At 37.5% G+C, this 19,497-nt stretch overlaps 1 protein-coding gene across 2 annotated transcripts in view; it reads right to left on the minus strand.

Moving 5' to 3' along the window:
- The window catches only part of qser1 (glutamine and serine rich 1), a 130,762-nt gene that overhangs the window by 18,406 nt on the left and 92,859 nt on the right, over positions 1-19,497 (minus strand). Inside the window, exons 6-10 of one of the 2 annotated variants that reach the window (XM_041197631.1) lie at positions 14,081-14,197; positions 11,875-12,008; positions 10,758-10,978; positions 9,347-9,412; positions 6,223-6,360 (exon numbers count right to left, since the gene is read on the minus strand). In XM_041197631.1, coding sequence (XP_041053565.1) covers positions 6,223-6,360; positions 9,347-9,412; positions 10,758-10,978; positions 11,875-12,008; positions 14,081-14,197 — 676 coding nt within the window. The remainder of the gene's footprint in view (positions 1-6,222; positions 6,361-9,346; positions 9,413-10,757; positions 10,979-11,874; positions 12,009-14,080; positions 14,198-19,497) is intronic. The other variant, XM_041197632.1, reaches the window with a different exon arrangement.

Raw genomic sequence — 19,497 nt, forward strand, 5'->3', positions numbered from 1 at the left:
CTCTGTTATGACATGGCAGATGGTGTGCCAGGCGGACCAAATCCACAAGGTTGCACTATCACACCAATTTTGCAATTTGTATTTATTATGAGAAGATGTGTGCACTGACTTTAGAAGTAGAGTCCACCAAGACCTTTAGATATTTTTCAAAAATTAAATTAAAATATTTATTAAAATAGAAGATTTCAAGCACATACACAAGACTACAATTACTTACTACTATAACAAATCCTAAAATTCCTAACTGACCTGACCCCCCAATTACACACCCCCTTTAAGGCAACAGTCCAAAATTGATTTTAGATTTAAAACAAAACCAGCAAGTTAACACAACACCTACTTGACAGTGGAACTCCAAATGGTTTTTCTACAACTTCAGTCACTTTACATAGCAGACTTATGCACAAATAGCTGGAGGCTCCTTTAAGGCTGTTTCACACACTCCTGTTAGGTCGTACATGGCCTTCTCTCACACAGCCTTTCATTCTCTTTATATATGTTTCTCTCTTCCTAATATGCAAATTCTATTGTTCCATAGGTCTTTGAAACTGAATCTTCCTCATAAGATAAAAACTTTCATGCTATCAATATTGGCATTAACCTTTGGGAAAAATAAACACATTCCTTAGCCTTGCTAATCCGGCTAGTTATCAAGAGACTGACGTCCCTTTGAAATCCACCAATTTCTTCACTTATCCCCAAAATGCAAATTCCCTTCACACCTTACATTGTCAAGAAGATTGAAGCTATTGGAAATTATTTTAAAATAGAGTTCTAGTGGTGTCTGTGTGTCTTAGTTGGGTTAACGCCAACTGGTCTAGAGGCTTTGAAGAGAAGTAGGTTTGAAATGTTAATTAGGTAAATATAGGGGGCAGGATTTTATCATTGACAAGCGGGAGTGCGGCCCACTCGCCAACGTGTAAAATTACTCGGGATGACATCGGGTAGAACTCCAGATGTCACCCCGCCCAATTTAAGTTTTCAGGATGGCGGGAGCGCAGCAAAATCAGCTGCACACCCGCCGACCTATCAAAGGCTAATTGAGGCCATTGACAGGATCAGTTAAGCAATTAAAGGACCTGCCTGTCCAACCTTAAGGTTGACGGGCAGGCCAGGAGCCCCAGCGGCAACTAGAAAAAACATGAAACCTCATCCACCAGCAGGAGGAGGTTTCATGTAGGTTTTAAAAAATTTTAATAAAGTTGTTATGGAAATTATGAACATGTCCTAACTCATGTGAGATTGTCACATGAGAGGACATGTAAGGGAATTTTTTTTTTCTATTTTTAATATTGTTGAAAGTAGAGCTGACCTCCCTGAGGCAGCACTTAGCCTCAGGGAGATGAGTGTGCTCTTTCGCATGCATGAAAGAGTGTACTCTCGATTTTAGGGACGCCCCCTCCACCCACAGGGCAGCACATAGCGCTTCCCTGCAGACGTCATGCTGGGCGGGCCTTAATTGGCCTGCCCACGTAAAATGGCGCTGCGCCTCTGATCGGGGGCGCTGATCGGAAGCCCGCCCACATGCGCCAGCCCATCAACTTCCCCCCTAACGGGGGGAAAATTCTGCTCAGGGAAGTTACAAGGTGAAGTGTAAAGGGGCAAATTTGCATTTTTAAACAAACCATTCAAAAGAATGGGTGAAATATTACACCTAGCCAGAAGAAGCCAAACAATGTGTTTACTTTTTCCAAAGCTTACTAATAAAATTAGTATTATGAAAGGGTTGAATTGTTAGAAGAAATAAGTTAAAAAATCTAGTGATATAATAAGAATTTGCATTCAAAGAGGAAAATATACATAAAGGAAAAGGCGGCTGTTGGTAAAAGAGGTGGGATTTCAAGATCTAAAGTCACCAGCCTGTAAGCCTCAAGCTGTTATATGCAAGGATCCAGAGCTGAAAGAAACTCATTTTGAATTCGGCTATGCCAGGGGTCTGTTTAAATCTGTGTGTTCTACTGTTGCCTTAATGGAGGTGTAACTGAGAGTCAGATTAATTAGGGAATTTTTTAAAAAGAAGTTATTATCATAGTAATTTGTAGACATATGTATGTGCTTACAATCTTTTAATTAATAAATGTTTACTTTAGTTTTATAAAAACCTCTTGTGACTTGAAGGTCTTATTATAACTGAATTCAAAGCCTGCATCTTGAAACATACAAATTACAAAAATTGGTTATGACAGTTGTTTCAAATTTCCCTCTGGGATTTGAACAACTCAGCATTTACCATCGGCTGTATCAAAATAACATGCTAAGCCAGCATCCATGCTTACTCATTAGCATGTCAAGCACATTTCTACATCTAGCTGCTTTTGATGATCTCAAGCTTTCAGTCTACTTGACTTCAAATGTAATTAAATCAGACAGACAGACCCAACTACAATCAGACCCATAAATCTACTTCACAATAAACCAGGAAAACATTATGAAAATATTATACTTTCATCATAGCTCCAGTTACTGATCTTCCTGCCAGAGGAAACAGTTTCTCCTTATTTACTTAAAAATCCATCAACATTTTGACCACCATTACTATATTGCCCTTTGACCTACTCTGGTTGAAGGAAAACAATCCCAGCTTCTCAACTGAAGCCTCATCCCTGGCATCATTCCAGCAAATATCTTTAGCATTCTCTCCTAGGCTTTTGACATCCTTCCCAAAGTTTGGTGCCCCAAAATGGTCACAATACTAATTAAGTCTTAACCAGTGGTCTATTAAAGTTTAGCATGACTTCCTTGTTATTTTTTAAAAATTCTAAGCCCCCCTAACCCCCTGTATAAAAAAAAACAAGATCCTTGGTTTTATAAGTTGATCTGCTTCAATGCTTCTGTCAATGCTTATCTGAGCCAGCTACTAGAAAATCTAAGATTGGCCCTGGGGCACCTCTCCAACAATAAGTCTCATTGTTTCCTATGGAAGCAACCCTGGTCCTTTGAAAATACATCTACGATTAGGAACTGATCTAGAATTTGGAGAGGGGGGGGGGGGTGTGTGTGTGTGTGTGTGTGTGTGTGTGTGTGTGTGTGTGTGTGTGTGTGTGTGTGTGTGTGTGTGGCGGGGGGGTGAGGTGAGGTGTGAGGGTGGGTGGGGAATGAGACACAGAAAAAAATCTCATTCTTACAGCCAAGGTGAAACCACAACTAGATAGCAGCAGAGAAGATATGCAAAAACCTGGAATATTCTTATGCTTGTGCATCTAACAGACTGTTTTCATAACGACATTGCAAATAGAAAACCTTTGTAGCTATTGCTTTGTCTTGTACCTGGATCTCAAAGCCCACAGTACTCTTAGAGTTCCTCTGAGTTCCTATCAATGCAATTGTTCTCCTGTTTAACCTCCAACAATTTGATCCCATATGTCCAGCCTTATTACAATGGTAACATATCAGTTTCCTTCCTTCAACGCTATTTTCCACCTTTCCATCTTTAATAAATTAGCATTCTTCGGCTTGATCCTTATTACTAACACTTTAACCATCATTAGGTTTTCTATATCTCCAATTTCATTGCTGATTTCCATTATGACCCATGTCCTACACTCAACTGTTTGTGTGAAATATATGTATCGGCTAAAACAGCAGCTTCCCTGATCTTTTTGCTTTGTCTTTCATTTAAATATATCTTGATATTTACTGGAATGCTATTTCTAAATTCTTCCTAAATCATAACCTCTTACATTTTCAAAACTCCTGCCTAATTTTAATGCCCTGAAATATGATCCCAGATATATATTTTTTTCACTTGCAAACTCTACGAAAGTCTAATTAGGTCTCTTTCTTATAGTTCTAAACTTCAACTGATAAGCTTCAGGGACAAGCTCATACAGATTTAATATTGCCTTTTTTACTATCTCATAGTCTGCAGATTGTTCCTTTGGTAAGCTAGCATATACATTCATTGCTACACCTGACAATATGCACTGTAACATTTATACTCCAAGCATCGCTTGGTCAATTCAATTTCATAGTTATCTTTTCAAACAAAGTGAATTATCTTTCAACTCCATCCTATAAACATATGAATTAGGAGCAGGCCCACTTGGCCCCTCGAGCCTGCTCCACTATTCAATAAGATCATGGCTGATCTGAATGTAACCTCAACCCCACATTCCTGCCTATCCTTGATAAATCTTTCACCCCCTCATTAATGAAAGATCTATCTAGCTCTGCCTTAAAACTATTCAAAGACTCTGGTTCCACCATCTTTTGAGGAAGAGAATTCCAAAGACCCTCAGCCCTCAGAGAAAAAATTTCTCCTCATCGGTCTTAAATGAGTGATCCTTATTGTTAAACATTGATCCCTAATTCTAGATTCTCCCACAAGAGGAAACATGCTCTCCACATCCACCCTGCCAAGAACTCTCAGGATCTTAAAGGTTTCAATTAAGTTGTCTCTTACTCTTCTAAATTCCAGTGGATACAAGCCTAATCTGTCCAGCCTTTCCTCATTAGACAACCTGCCCATTCCTGGTATTAGTTTAGTAAACTTTCTCTGAACTGCTTCTAACGTATTTACATCTTCCTTTAAATAAGGAGACCAGTACTGTGCACAACACTCCAGATGTGATCCTCTGTAAATTTAGGCACTAGTCGAAGATTCTCAGTTAAATCAAATTCTTCAAAAGGAATCAAAGTCACCATCTGAATCACTATCTCTCCTTTATTCCAAGTTTCACTTTAAACAATTCATACTGTCTGGCTTCTTTCTCTCTCTGAAGTTCTCTATATCTTTTCTTGTCTCTTTCCTCACTTGCTAATATCTCTCTCTGAAGTTGAAGTTCAAGCTTCACATTTCTATTTCTTATCTTTTTCTTTTCCTACTCCTCTTTTTCTCATTGAAGCTTTTTTATTTCTATTTCTTTTAATCTGCCCTTTTCTTTCTCCTCCTTTCTTTCTTACTCAAGTTGTTTTTCATTTCTCTTTCTTTCTCCTTTTCTTCCAGTTCATTTATTTTCAGTTCCATTTCCTGTTCAAGTTCAACCCTCTTCATTTGCAACTGGAGTCTTACTACCTCTAGTTGTGACACACCGTCAGATGTCCCTTCCTCCAATTTTAAATGGTGTGTAAGTGCTTCAACTATATCAGCCTTAAAAAATTCCGCTTTTATTTCCACCTCCACCTTCAAATACACCACAGTCACATTTTCCACTCCCAGAAAATTCTTGGCAATTGCCGGAGCCGCTCTGTGGTCCCACCACAGTTCAGTGTTCTTCTTGTACTTGTATGCTTTGGATTCACAAACTCCAACCCAATCAAATAATTTTAATAATCTCGCAAAGAGCCCCCAAATTTGTTATGAGAAGTAAATACCTTCCAGTCAACATTCCCTGACAGATGTTTAACCATAAAAATCCAGTAATATTAACCAAGACAAACTGCTGTAGCTTTAATAAAAGCATACCACACAACCTCTTAAACTCTCTTCCACTCTACTGTGGAAATCCAAGACTTCAGAACAAGACTGCTTTTTCCAGCCCAAGACTTTTCTGGCCTGACTGGAAGGTTGATTCAAACTGTGTCTTTCCCTAGCCCTGCTTCCAGGAGATCTTCCTCACAAAGCCAACTGCCAACAGCCAACCCCTAAGCTCTCCACAAAACCCTAAAATGCCTTTTCCCCCCTTTCATTTTAGGTTCCAATGTTCTCACATGTCTTTGAAACTTAAACCCTTCCAAATATAAAATCTTTCACGTTTCTATTTCATCTCTGCTTTCAGGTCAATAAAATGTAATATACCCTCTTCTGTTTACCAAAGGAACTCCTGTAAGATGCAAAACTGTTTCGCATCACCTCTGACTTCCCTTTGATATTCAAATGAACTCTCAATTTATCTAAAAATGCAAATATTAGATCCAACCTATTTACTTGTATCTTAAACCCCTCATATCTCATTACAAATGCACAAACCTAACACCTCTATCCTTTCATGCTTAACCTCCTAGATAACTGGTCTCTAGTAACCTTTCCCCAGCTTAAATCACTTACACTCACACAGCCTCCTTTACAGAATAATTCCCCACAAATATAAAAAAAATCCATTCTTACAAAATGTAGACAGAAGAGTGAAGTTACAAAATGGCAGATATTATTTGCTTTGACAAGGCTTTAAATGATGACTAATTTCTCCTTATTCCATGCATTACTCATTGTAGACAGTACAGCATCTATTAATGCTATGAAGTGAGTGAAAACCAGAATCACCAATAAAAATCTATGTTTACCATTACTTTGTTCTGATGCCTCAATCATGTCTGGATCCAAGGCTGTACTCACAAGTAACTCCATATAGTTCTTAAATGTCTCCTTCATTGTTCTGGTATTTAGGAAGCGAGCTACATATGGAGTTGTTAGAGGGCGTTCTAAAATACACAATAAGTAAGTATGATGCATTAAATTAGTAAATTCTTAGGCATATATTTAAATAGCCATTACTACTTTGGTGTTTGTTCAAATTTATTACCAGTGCATTCAGAGCATTGTGCACTAAACAAATACATATAAATATCTATAGTATTATTTAACAATATAGGATTATGCTCATTTAATCCACAAAATATATCTAGGAACCATATGCCACAATGGAACCTGCTTTAATCATCCATTTTTCAGCAATCTATTGATTATTTTCCAATTTAAAAATGGCAACCTTCAATTAAAACATTTAGTATACTAATACTCTAAATACACAGTAGGGTAGCTGTGCTGCGAAATGCTGATTATTACAATAATGAGGAGTGCAATTTTATGAAAACGATCTCTTTATAAAAGCTGACTAAGTCAAACACTATTAAAGAAAGTACATTATAAGTTCGACACATCAATCCAGTAAATGTTTTTTGTTTCATCAGCCTAAGTTTGCTTATATTTGGTGGCTGTTAAGCTTGAAGTGAGGGCTAAGGAATGGACATCCTTTTGGTAGTAACACCATCAGGTATTCTCTGGAAAGGTGTAACACTAGCTGATGCAGGAAATGCTTCCTCTATTTATTAAAGCATGCCTTAACTCCAATATCAGTACTGCACCAAGATGAATTTTCAATTCCAACAGCATACATTCTTACAGCCCAGTTTGACTGCCACTTTGCTCAGTTATGCTAGGAGGTCAGACGTCAGGTGAACTTGTAGGTGGAACAGGCTGGGGGAGATTCCTTCTCCCTCTTCCAAGATATAATTCTTTTACCGTGCCTGCATGGCAGTCTTGCAACTAGTTTGATGGCTTAGATGGTGTTTCTGATTAGAATAGCTTCTGCTGTTATCTTTAATACAGGTAACAAACATGTTGACTTAACCATGTGAGCTGTGACGAGTCCAAAGTCCTTTTTCCAAAAAAGGTGATGGGTTGGGTTGATACACAATCTGTGTTGTAGCTTTTCACACCCTGAGTGTTTCATACTGCCCAGTGTGACTGGGATGAGGTGCCACCAAAATACAATGAAAGGTCAATGAGATCCATTTCATATTTGGCTAATACCCATTGAATTAAATGTCTCTATTGCCCATGGTGAGGCAGTAAGACGAATCAGCTGGCATATCATTGCTCTGTTCAGTTCATCCTTAACAAATGACTTGAGTTTCACAAGTGGCTGGGTGTTCATATTTTAATAAAGGTATTTGCTTGAGTCTCAGGTCTGTCTGGAACTGATGTTGCCAAAGTCACGTGATATGCTGCCAACCACCTTTAAAGCTGTTGGACCCATTTTAAAATACAGCTTTAAAAATTTGTAATATCTTCAAGCCTGACTCAGTGACAGCACTTTTGCCCATAGTGATAAAGGTGATCATGCACAATGGTCATTATGACCAGATTCACTGCAGTGGTTGAAGGCGGCAGCTCACCACCACGTTCTCAAGGGCAATTAGGGATGGGCAATAAATGTTGGCCTAGCCAGCGACACCCACATCCCATGAACGAATAAAAAAAATACTTAGGTCAAACAAAATAATAAGCAATAAAGAATACACACTTTTCCACATCAATGGGTTGTCACAATTAAACATAGTAGCTTTTAATTATCCTTCAGCATTTCTAACCTTTTCAGCAAAGGCTCTCACAGCTATCCCTTCAATAAACTGGATTGCCCACAGCCTACAAGTTTTAAGAAGAGCCCGTCAGCTGGTGTCCCTGCACTTCTCTTTATGTCTCAACACCATACAAGACAGAGGTCAAAGTATTTTTCAACACAATGTCTGTGATGTGCTTTGATTTCCCAGTAATGCTAATGAATTGTTCAGTCCTTGGAAACAACCTCCATCTGTCACAGTCCCTATCTTACACTTATCTACAACTCATTTTTTGCCAGTTTTCTTTTTTTAAAATCAGGTAAGATAAATGTAGAAAATTAGCTGCAGCGGACTCAGCCAATAGTAATGTACAAGGTACCTTGCAAGTTATGCCACAGAACTAAAGGAGTCTAGGAGTAAAAACTGCTAAGTTATACACCAAGCAAATTGTACTGAACTCTTAAGAAAGAACTTGCATTTATATAGTGTCTGACACAAACTCAGGGCATCTTAAAGCTCTTTATAGCCAATTTCAAAATCCTTGAGAGATAAAATGTTGACAAGGACATTGCAGAAAACTCTTCCACTGCTCTTCGAATGGTGCCAACTGATCTTTAATGTTCATCCGAGTGAGCAGATCTCCATTTAACTTCTAAGCCAAAACATGGCACCTCAGATGGTGCACCACTCCCTCAGTACTGCACTAAAGTGTCAATTAGATTATGCACTGAAGTCTCAAAGTGGGACTTGAACCCATAACCTTCTGATTTTGAGGCGAGTGTGCTATTATTGAGCTAAAGCTGATAAATATAAATGAATAAAAATCAGGCATTGACAGGACTGCTTTAATGTTTAAAATTATGCACTAGAATAACTGACAAACTTTCCAGATAATAACCGACAATTTCAAAGGAAAATGTTTTCAACTGGGAAAAGATCTTAGCACACTGTCAACTCTAAACAATGGAAACATGTCATAAAAGATCATAACTCATTGTGTTTTTTTTTGAAGAAGAGGGTGAATCTGATTTAATACATTGCTGACACCTTGGAACTTTAAAAGCATTAAAATAGCTGCCTCAATGTCTCAGTTGTGCAAAGAAGCTCACAGTTGAGCCAAGATAAAAAGGTCCTAGATTTGATAGCCGGTCTTTGCTAAGTCAGGGAGAGGAATATTAGGCAATGTTCTCAATTCTGAGTGCCACTAAGTTACCGTGTTGGGAACTGGGGGGAGGTTTCTTCATCCAATTAGATGTTTTAGTGTGCATACATTTTATTGGGGAAAAAAATTAAAAGATAGTCCATGGCAACAATACAGAAGGAAAAATGTATTTAATTTGCAAACCTGCTTTTTGTTGAAGGTTTTTGATCGTTCTTCCCTGTGTATTCACTTTCAAAAGGAATCCACCGTCTGAAGAAGAAGGCATGTGTGAAGTTTTGTTAAAGACCTGTTTATTATTTTTATTGCTCCCATGTCCCCTTCCATTGTTTATTTTCTCTCCTCACTTCCTGAAGACTTTGGTACCTTGCTGGAGCACAGTTTCATTAGCAATAGGCACCTTCTTTGTCAACTGACTGACAAGAGGGGATCTTGTGGAGTCATTTTTAAGTTAAGGTGACATGTTATTCTTTATGGAGAGACAGTCTGTTTTAAACTAAATTTTAAACTTTTAATTTCCTACACTGAGATCCTAATCTCAATGTGGAGAAGTTCAACCAAAGAGAATAAAGTCTTGCATAGATCTTAATGGTTTGAAAGATTGCGAATGCTGCATTTTTGAAAGGGTGGAGTTTGTGATTGAGAATGCGATTACTAGCATAGGAACAAGTGTGCTTATAATTTGAAAAGCGTTCAGTTTTGTCAAAATTTGACAGGCTGTTAAACTGGGTTTCAGAGTGTTTTTTGCCTCTAAGGCCTGGGTTTAATTCTATCCAGACTGTTGGCATGCCAATTGTACAGAACTGTAAAAAGTTTTGTTCACAAGCTACATCTTAGTGGGCATGGAGAACTAATTGGCAATGCTAGTGAAGGATCCTGGTGTGAGAAGTGGAATTTATACTGGTACAGTAGGAGTGGTTCTCTGAGATTGGCAATAAGTTACACTTTTCGGGTAGAGTTAAGTGGAGCTTTACTCTGCAGCTGTTAGTGCTCGATATTGACACTGAGGAAAAAAAAAAACACTCCCAATACTGACATCCTTCAACTTGAATATAAAAGGTAAATTTTCTTTCAATAAAACAAGAACTCTTACACTAAATTACATTTATCTTATTTCTTACAATTAGTGATCAAGGTTTTGTGTTTTAGTTAATAAGATCTGAAATGAGCAGGTGTATTGCATCTTCATTTATGCATGCCGGATTTGCACTGTTCTGAACTGGTTTGAACACTTGCAGGCTATATATCAGTTCTTTGGTAATTAACAGGACAATCTGATGCAGACTCCTAGCTGAAAGACTTCTTTCCACCCTGAACCCAGATATTGCAGTGACACAAAAGACCGCATGGAATTTCTAAGATTACTTTTGGAATTTCCATGCATTACTTCTTGCAAAATATCATTTAAGCATGGTTTTGAAAATAAAAGTAAGTTATAACAGTTAACAAATCAAGTGTTTTAACGTAATAATCTAAACAATTAATAACCAAAAATGCAGAACCAATCTTTGTGCCTTTTTGGGGATTGCACTATTTAGAGATGGACTAAGCTCTAAGTAAAACTTATATTAAATAAAGAAATGTAATAAGGTCTCACCATCTTCATCATCACTCTGAGTTTCAAGAGAAGAGTCCGAGTGGGATGAATACTCCTCCTTCAGCCATTTCTTTCGTTTTTTGGGTGGTGGTTCAGCCTTTACCTTTAATTGTTTAACTTGTTTAACTGGCCTAGCTTTGGATTTTGCTGTTGAACCTTTTGACGCTGCAGAGTTACTGGCAGAGACTTTATTACTAGATCCCATCCTTGATTGGTTATGCCTGAAGACAAAGATATTGATGAAGAAAACCACCTGATGTGCTGTTCTAAATTAATTTTAGATCTGATGAATACATATTAAATATTCAGAAGTAATAACCATATGATAGACTTTCAACTGATACTTTCAAATATTTAAAATTCTTTCAGAATAAATATCTATATAAATTTATATAAATAATTATTTATTAATTATAATAATTATAAATAATTATTTAACAGTTACCATTAAATTGCTGAATGTACAATTAATGAGGTAGGTCAATAAGTCCAGTGACAGATACTTTTAAAGAACATATAAAAATAGTTGGATCTAAGTTGAAATATTTCAGCATGGTAGCATAGCATAATCTAGATCCAATTTTTCTTTTCAAAAGAATCTTGGATGCTAATAGGTTATAGTCGATATAGAAGATGTGACTTAAATATATGTTTATTTTTTGATGGCAGAAAATTTATTAGACATTTCTCTTTTACTGAAGATAAAAAGTACCACCACATGACACAGCACTTCAAAGATAACAGTTTGTCATGTCATTTTGGATAGTGAATTGCAGAATAATTTATTACTGTTTTTGTTACTAGATTCACATTCCACTTTGTACAAAGAATGTGACACAAAAAAAATGAGGTTGGTGAAAACCATAAATTCCTGAAAGATTTAGCTGACAATTAACATTCAGTGTAGTAAAATTCTACTTGCATTCTTCCTCACATCTGCTGCAGCAAAGGAATTCTGCAAGTGTTGCAATGCTAACACTAATATTTAATATGTAAAAAAATCTCTCAAAGAGTTCCATGTGCTACCAATAAACCGCTTAGAAATTATGCCTATTCAATCCAGCTGAAAACCAACACTCCAACATAAAAATGGACAAAATCAAAACATTTTTCATACCTTAAAGTTTGCAATGGTCTGTTTCGCGGCTTTTTGGAGCAAACTCTAACGTAATCCTTCTTGTTTACATTTTCAATAAATTTCACATACACCCGTTTATATTTGGTTTTTGCATCTCCAAAGTATCCAAGATACTATAAATTAAATTAAAAATATTTTTGCAAAGATCAGTATTTCAGATCAACTTCTTTATGTACATCCATCTATTGGCCACTTCTTGGAATGACAACTTTTTAAAATACTTTGGCTATCTTATATAAAAAAAAACAAACAAGTACAATCACAACATTCTTATTTTTATTCTTATATTTTTAACCATTTCTTTTGCTCAACACTACAGAATAGTCTGCACACTTAGACAAATACTAGAGTACTGTGTTTAAGAACGCATAAATGCCCTCTAAATTAGCAAACACTTCAGACACCCCATTATCTTGGGAAACTTAAACCCAGTGACTTGATAGCAATAATGAGCAATTTTGTGAACATGACTGAAGAAGAAAAAGTAAAACTTTGATGTATAAAATACATTAGTGTCAGGGTTCCACCAACTTGTCTGCTGTCCTATTGTTTGCAGTTTGGTCTTGAGGAGTTACTGGAATGCTTGGTATGGTAAAGTGGGTAAATTTAAACTTTCACAAGTATAACAAATTCTGCTTCTTTTATGTTCACAAATGTAGAAATCTGAAAACAACAATGCCCAAGGAATTTAACAGTAGTACCAGCATAAAGAGAAAGTAGAGTCTCCAAGTGACTTTGTTATATGATACTTTGAAGTGGGTCATTTGTAGAAATGAAATCAGTAGAGGTATGCATTATAGGATATCATGAAGACTGTGTTAGGGTATAAGGAGTTCCAATTTGTATGTAAACAAGTTACAAGGACAAAAAGGCATTTTCCTTCTCAAAAGTTTTGATACATGTTATTATGATCCTGGACCAGACTTCCAAATGTTTGACACAATCCGGTCAGGGACCAATACTTATTGTTTAAGACAAGCAAAGTTTGAGATACAAGATACTTGCTAAGAGAATAAGGCCACAAGATTCTACGGATTTTGAACAAACAAAAGTAAACTACTATATAAAGGTCAGAAAGATAATTTACAATATCTATTTTATACTCTAACATTCAGGATTATTGAGGTATACATGAAATAACAGGCAAACTGTGGTCAAACACACGACACTGCACAATAATGGCAGCTGTGACCAAGACAGAATTCACGGATTTCTCAGCAACCCACCAGTAAACACTCTTGTCAACCAATCTTGTTGAAACTCCGTCTCTCTCACAAGGGATTCCAGTCTTCACCTTCGAATTCTCTCCAAATGTTGCTCCAATTCTGACAGTGTCAACAATGGCACACCTTCTAGGGTTTCAATTTTGTCTCCCAAGGCTTTGTTTCCCTGGATTCCTCACTTACACAAGCACCAACTCACAAGCACAACTTCAGCTCTTCAGTTGCGCCGAGCACTGATCCTCTGGCCTAACATCACTCAGCACAAAGTCACCAACTTTCTGCTTCAATTACCAGGGCTTCTCCTGAGCCCTCAACTAAGTCTGCCACCTGCAGTCCTTTTCCTACTTGGAACCTTTTTCTCTGCTCCTCTTTCTTCTTAACTGGGACTTTTCCCTGTCCCCTCTTCCTTTGGGAACTTTCCCTCTGTTTCTTATTTTCTTCATGCAGGTGCACTGAGAGCTACAAAACTCTGTGCTGCACACGCGCAGCCTGCTCACAGTCCACACATGCGCAGTAGCTCCCAAGGCATGCTAGGAGTTGTAGTTCACAGCCTCCCGATGACAAGGTAAGTCAGGATCCCATAACAATATGTTCAGCCAGGGAAATGGGACACTCTTCATTATAAATACCCAGTGCCAATATCAAGCATTTACAGAACAAGCAAAGTATGATTTGGAGGAGAGTGCAGTCCTCTTATTCTCAGTAATATGACAAATTAATTTTAGAATATCCTGTATTTTAAGATAATTCTTTAAAAGCAACAGATCTGTTTGAGTTTCATCAGACCATGTTTTAAGACAACAGACAAAAGGTAAGAAAAATTACTAAATCACCTTTTCATTGAAATGTGAGCAACACAAAAAATTCTAAATAAAAAACTTTATATTGCTCACCTTATATCAAATCATTGAGCATACTTCAAATTACAAAAATAATTACTAATTATACTAATAATTACTCACGCTGTTGGTTGCAGAGAATTGTCTTCGTCCATCTTTTACTTCAGGCATAAATTTTTGTAACAAAGCTTTTTGTACCTTCCATATAGCAGGAGGTTCTCTACCAGTATTTAAGGCCACCTACAAACAAACAACTTAGCATTAGAAATTTTAAAAAATAAAGCAGTTTCCTCTTCAATTACTGACCTGGACCAATAACTCAATTGTCCAGATGGTCTCGGAATCAGTAGTAAAATCCAAACAGTGGACATTTAAAATATTCAAACTGCAACTAAGTCAACTTCGATGTACATTCAGATTTTTGAACACAGAAACAATGCTGATTCAGGGAAGGAGCACATGCGGGGGAGGTGGGGGGGGTGGAAACCAGTAACATAAGTCCAAAAGTCTTACTCAAATTTAGATCAGGAATTACACATAACTTGCTTCCAAATATCAGTACATTTCAACATTACTCAAGGGATACGCTGATTTTACATTAATGATATTAACCATTAGCACGTACTATCTCCAGGTGATATTTAGTCATGAGCACTGCTTGAAATAAAGGAATAAAATTAATCTCACCAACACTTAGTATCTCCAGCAAATTACTGACTTTCTGATCTAAACAACTCGCATTTATATAGCGATTTAACATAAGAATATATCCAAGGTGCTTCAGAGAAGCATAATCAGACATAATTAACACTGAGCTAACAAAGGAGCTATTCAGAGGAGTAAGAACTCAAAAATAGTTCTGGGTTTAAAATATTGAAAGTAATTGAAGTAGGAAAACTCAAACTTATGATAAATTTAATGTTACCCAAATTTAATGTTACCCAGCACAGCAGCAGTTGAGTTTACAGTCGATTTTCATAACAATTTAGGAGTTCTAGTGTTCTAGTTTAGGTCAGACCTAAGCTTAATCTTTTCAGTAATTTGAAAAGCTATGGAAATTTACGGCCAACCGACTTCATAACCAAACTGCTCCTGTAAAGTTTGCTTTGGATGGTGATCAACATCCCAATATAGCAAAACACACTTAAGTGAACCAAGGCATGGCTGCCTCAGATTACTCATTATTCTCCAAATCCTAAAAGAATTTTAAATTAAAAAAAATAGAAAGACTCAACTTGGAGTTTATTTTGCATCACAATTGCTTAAAATACTACTTTTAAAAGTTTTTCATATTCTGAAAATTAAATTATCTACATGATTATGAACCATCCAGGTAATGTGCATCATTACCTGGGTGGTTCATAACCATGTAGATAATCTGAAGCACTACAAACAAAGCACAAGATTCTGACCAATTGGCATTCAATTTCCCATAGCCAATATTTAAAGTCAACTCTCCAGAACAGATGGACTTCAAGAATATATCCTAACAGAATGTAGTAATTTCTCTCGAGGGGGTCAGCAGAAAGATCAAAATGAAACTGCACTGGAAATCGCTGCTTAATGCCATCTATCCCCCACTATGTCAAAAACTGACTGAGTGGGGTTCACTTGAAATATATTTTTTACATTTAACAACTACACTAAATCACCATACTAGCTGGGTTTCCAAAATCTCTAGCCCATCACCATTCGTTATAATACCATTGTAATATATTAAAATATTTATTGCTGAAACAAAATACAATATTAGGCTAACTACACTTTTCATTTATGTATCCTATGGACAAAACTCAATGCCTTCAGCCAAATGACCGAGGAGATCTTTTAAATGTAAGCCTATTCCTATGTACCCATCTATGGCTATTTGATCTATAATAAGTTCAAGATGTTGTAAAATGAGCATATTTCCATATATTATATAATTAAGTTAATTACTGCACAGATATGCGTCTTAGCTATCAATTTCACCAGAACTAATTTATAACCATTTCAAAAGAAAATGGCAATTATCCTGACAAAGTTTGCAAGGAGCCACATTTCAACTTCTCAGCCCATTCTTTCGATTTCTTCATTAGTAAAATCAGAATGGTGTTCTTCTCTAAAGAATGCAAACAACAACAATTTATTCAAAAGCCTCCACTGTTCTTAAAATGCTTTTAAAACTTCCACCCCATTAATTATGCTAACAAAAACAAATAGCTGTTTTACAGATTACTTCACTGACTTTCAGTCCTCATCACACAATTGAAAGTTCCAATTTTTTTTCCTCACTCTTCGAAATGTTCCTTTAGACACAACACTTCTTTGATGTTTTTACATATTTGGCTATGATGATTTAATCGTTCTGCAGTATTGGCTTCATTAATAAGCTACACCCTTCAGAAATCTTGAAGTTAAATAGAATTTGAAATATATATTTTGAGTTGTTAAATCACAATTGCTTTGCTACGTGATAACAATCATTTTTTTTAATTTTAGGAAAACAGCAGAGCCTTATATCACTAAACTTTTGCCATGAAACACTTATGAACATAAAAAAACAGGTTTGTAAAACAGAAAGTTGAGGTGCTGTGTGGGAATATTGAGAAAATGGCCAACATTGTATACAGACATAATTCGTAGTTGAAACGGTCAAGTGATTTGCAGGAGGTTATAAAGGAAAATGCTGGTACCAGCAATAACATTTATAGTAGTGCCTTTGCCAATGCAAACTGCCTGAAGGTGCTTCACAAGAATGTTATCAGGCAAAATTTGAAACCAAGCTACAGGAAGAGATATTAGGAAAGATAATTTGGTCAAAGAGGTAGGTTTCAAGGAGCATCTTAGGAGGCGGGAGCTGCAGAGAGGTATAGGGAGGGAATCTCAGAGCTTAGGGCCTAGGCAGTTGAAAACTGGCAGCCCAAAATTGGGGATGTGCAAGAGGCCAGAATTGGAGAAGTGTAGATCCCTGAAAGGCTTGTAGGGCTGGATGATAAAGGGATAGGGAAGGGAGGGGCCACGGAGAGACTTAAAAGCAAGGTTGAGGGTTTTAAAATTGAAGTGCTGCGGACTGGGGGCCAACGTAGGTTAGCAAGTAATGGATGCACAGGTGATGGATGATCGGGAATTGGTGTAAGTTATGGACAACAGAGTTTTAGATGAGCTCAAGTTTATGTAAGGTGGAATATGGGAGGCTGGCCAGGAGAGCTTTGGAATAGTCCAGTCTAGAGGTAACAATGGCATGGATGAGGGTATCAGCAGATGAGTTGGTGGAGTTAGGCAATGTTACGGAGGTGGAAGTAAGCAAGTTTTGATGATGAACTTCCAAATCACATATTAGCTTCATCTCTGGGTCAAACACATCCCCAAGGTTGCAAACTGTCTGTTTCAGCTTCAGAAAATTGTTAGGGAGAGGAACAGAATCAGTGGCCAGGCAACAGAATTTTTGGAGGGTTCGAAGACAATGGCTTCAGTCTTCCCAATGGATAGTTGGAATAAATCTCCGCTCATAAGATGATGAGAAATAGGAGGAGTTGACCATACCTCCCCTCAATCCTGCTCCACCATTCAAAACGATTGGCCTCCATTTTCCAGTCTGCTCCCCACATCCCCTGATTTCCTGAGACACTAAAAATCCTGTCCATCTTAGTCTTAAATTTATTTAACAACAGAAAATCCACAACCCTCTGAGGTAGATGGTTCTAAAGATTCACAACCCTTTGAGTGAAAAAAAAATTCTCTTCATCGCAGTGCTAAATGATTGGCCCCTTATCCTGAGATTGCACCTGATTCTAGATTCCCCAGTGAGGGGAAATAACCTCTCAGTGTCTACCTTGTCAAGCCCCATCAGAATCTTATATGTTTCAATGAGATCACCATTCATTCTTTTAAACTCCAGAGAGTATAGGTCCATTTTACTCAGCTTGTCTTCAAAGGGCAGCCCCCTCATGTTGGGAACCAAACTAACGAACCTTCAGTCTACCACCTCCAATGCAAGTATGTTCTTCCTTAAATATGGAGACCAAGACTGCACTCTAGGTTTGGTCTCACCAATGCCCTGTATAGCTGTAGCAAGACTTTCCAACTTGCACATTCCATCCCCCTTGAAATTAAGGCCAACATGCAATTTGCCTTCCTAATTGCTTGTGATACCTGCACGCTAACTTTGTGATTCTTGTACGAATGCATTTAAGTTCAACATTTAGAAGTTTCACACCTTTAAAAAAAATCCTCCTTTCCTATTCTTACTACAGTACAAAAGTGAATAACCTCATGCTTTCCCAGATTATACTCCTTCTGCCACCTCATTGCCTACTCACTTCATCTGTCCTTATCTCTTTGCAGCCTTTGTGTCACAGCTTGTATTCTCACCTACCGTTCTGTCATCAGTAAACTTAGATACATTACTCTCAGTCTAAGTCATTAATATAAAATGTAAATAGCTGAAGCCTCAGCACTGATTCTTGTGGCACTCCACTGGTCACAGCCTGTGAACTTGAACATGCCTCGTTTATCCCTACTCTCTGCTTCCTAACATTAACCAATCCTCTATCCCTGCAAGTACATTACCCCCAAATCAATAAGCCCTTAACTTGCATATTAACCTTCTGTGTGACACTTTATTGAACACCTTTTGGAAATCCAAGTATACGACATCTACTGGTGCCCCTTTAACTATCCTTCTACTTGCATCCTCAAAAAACTAAAAAAAATTGTCAAACACTGTTTCCCTTTCATAAAACCATGATGACGTTAATCATACTAAGATTTTCTAAGTGCATTGCTAAGATTTCCTTATTAAGAGATTCCAGCATTTACCCAATGAATGACTAGCCTGTAATTCCTCGTTTGCTCTCTCACTCCTTCCTTGAATAGAGATACATTTGCTCACTTCCACTCTGCTGGAACTATTCTAGAATCTAGGGAATTTAGAAAAATCATATTCAGCACATCCACTATCTCTGCAGCTCTCTTTTAGAACCTGCTGGAAACAGTAGTTGATAGCAGACAAACAGTGAGGCAAATTAAAGACAGCAGGGTGATAGAGCTGAGTGTTGTCAGCATACACGTGAAGTTTGACGCATTCTTGGATGATGTTACTTAAGGGGCAATATGCAGATGAGAAACAGAGGATTGTCAAGGATAGATCCTTGGGAGACTCCAGAGACAACAGTGTGAGAGTAGAGGGAAGCCATTGCAGGTGATTCTCTGGCTATGATTTTACGGGTTAAGAATCATGGAGGAGAGAAGAAGGTATGTCAACTGTGTCAAAGGCTGCCAAGAAGGATGGGGAAGGGTGAGGGCCATTTCAGGACTGTAGTGGGAATGGAAATTTGACTGAATGGAAGCAAACAATTATGGAAAAGACGCGCATAAACTTGGGCGGCGACAACAAGTCCACGGATTTGGAATGCAAAAAAAGGGTGATTGGAATGGGGCGGTGTTTGCAAGGATAGAGAGGTCAGTAGTTTTTATTTTTGGAGTAGAGAGATGATGACACCAGATTTGAAGGGGATAGAGAGAGAGCACCTGATGAGAGGGAGCCATCAACAACACCA

The sequence above is a fragment of the Carcharodon carcharias genome, chromosome 10, assembly GCF_017639515.1.
Source record: "Carcharodon carcharias isolate sCarCar2 chromosome 10, sCarCar2.pri, whole genome shotgun sequence".
In the NCBI taxonomy this organism is placed as follows: domain Eukaryota; kingdom Metazoa; phylum Chordata; class Chondrichthyes; order Lamniformes; family Lamnidae; genus Carcharodon; species Carcharodon carcharias.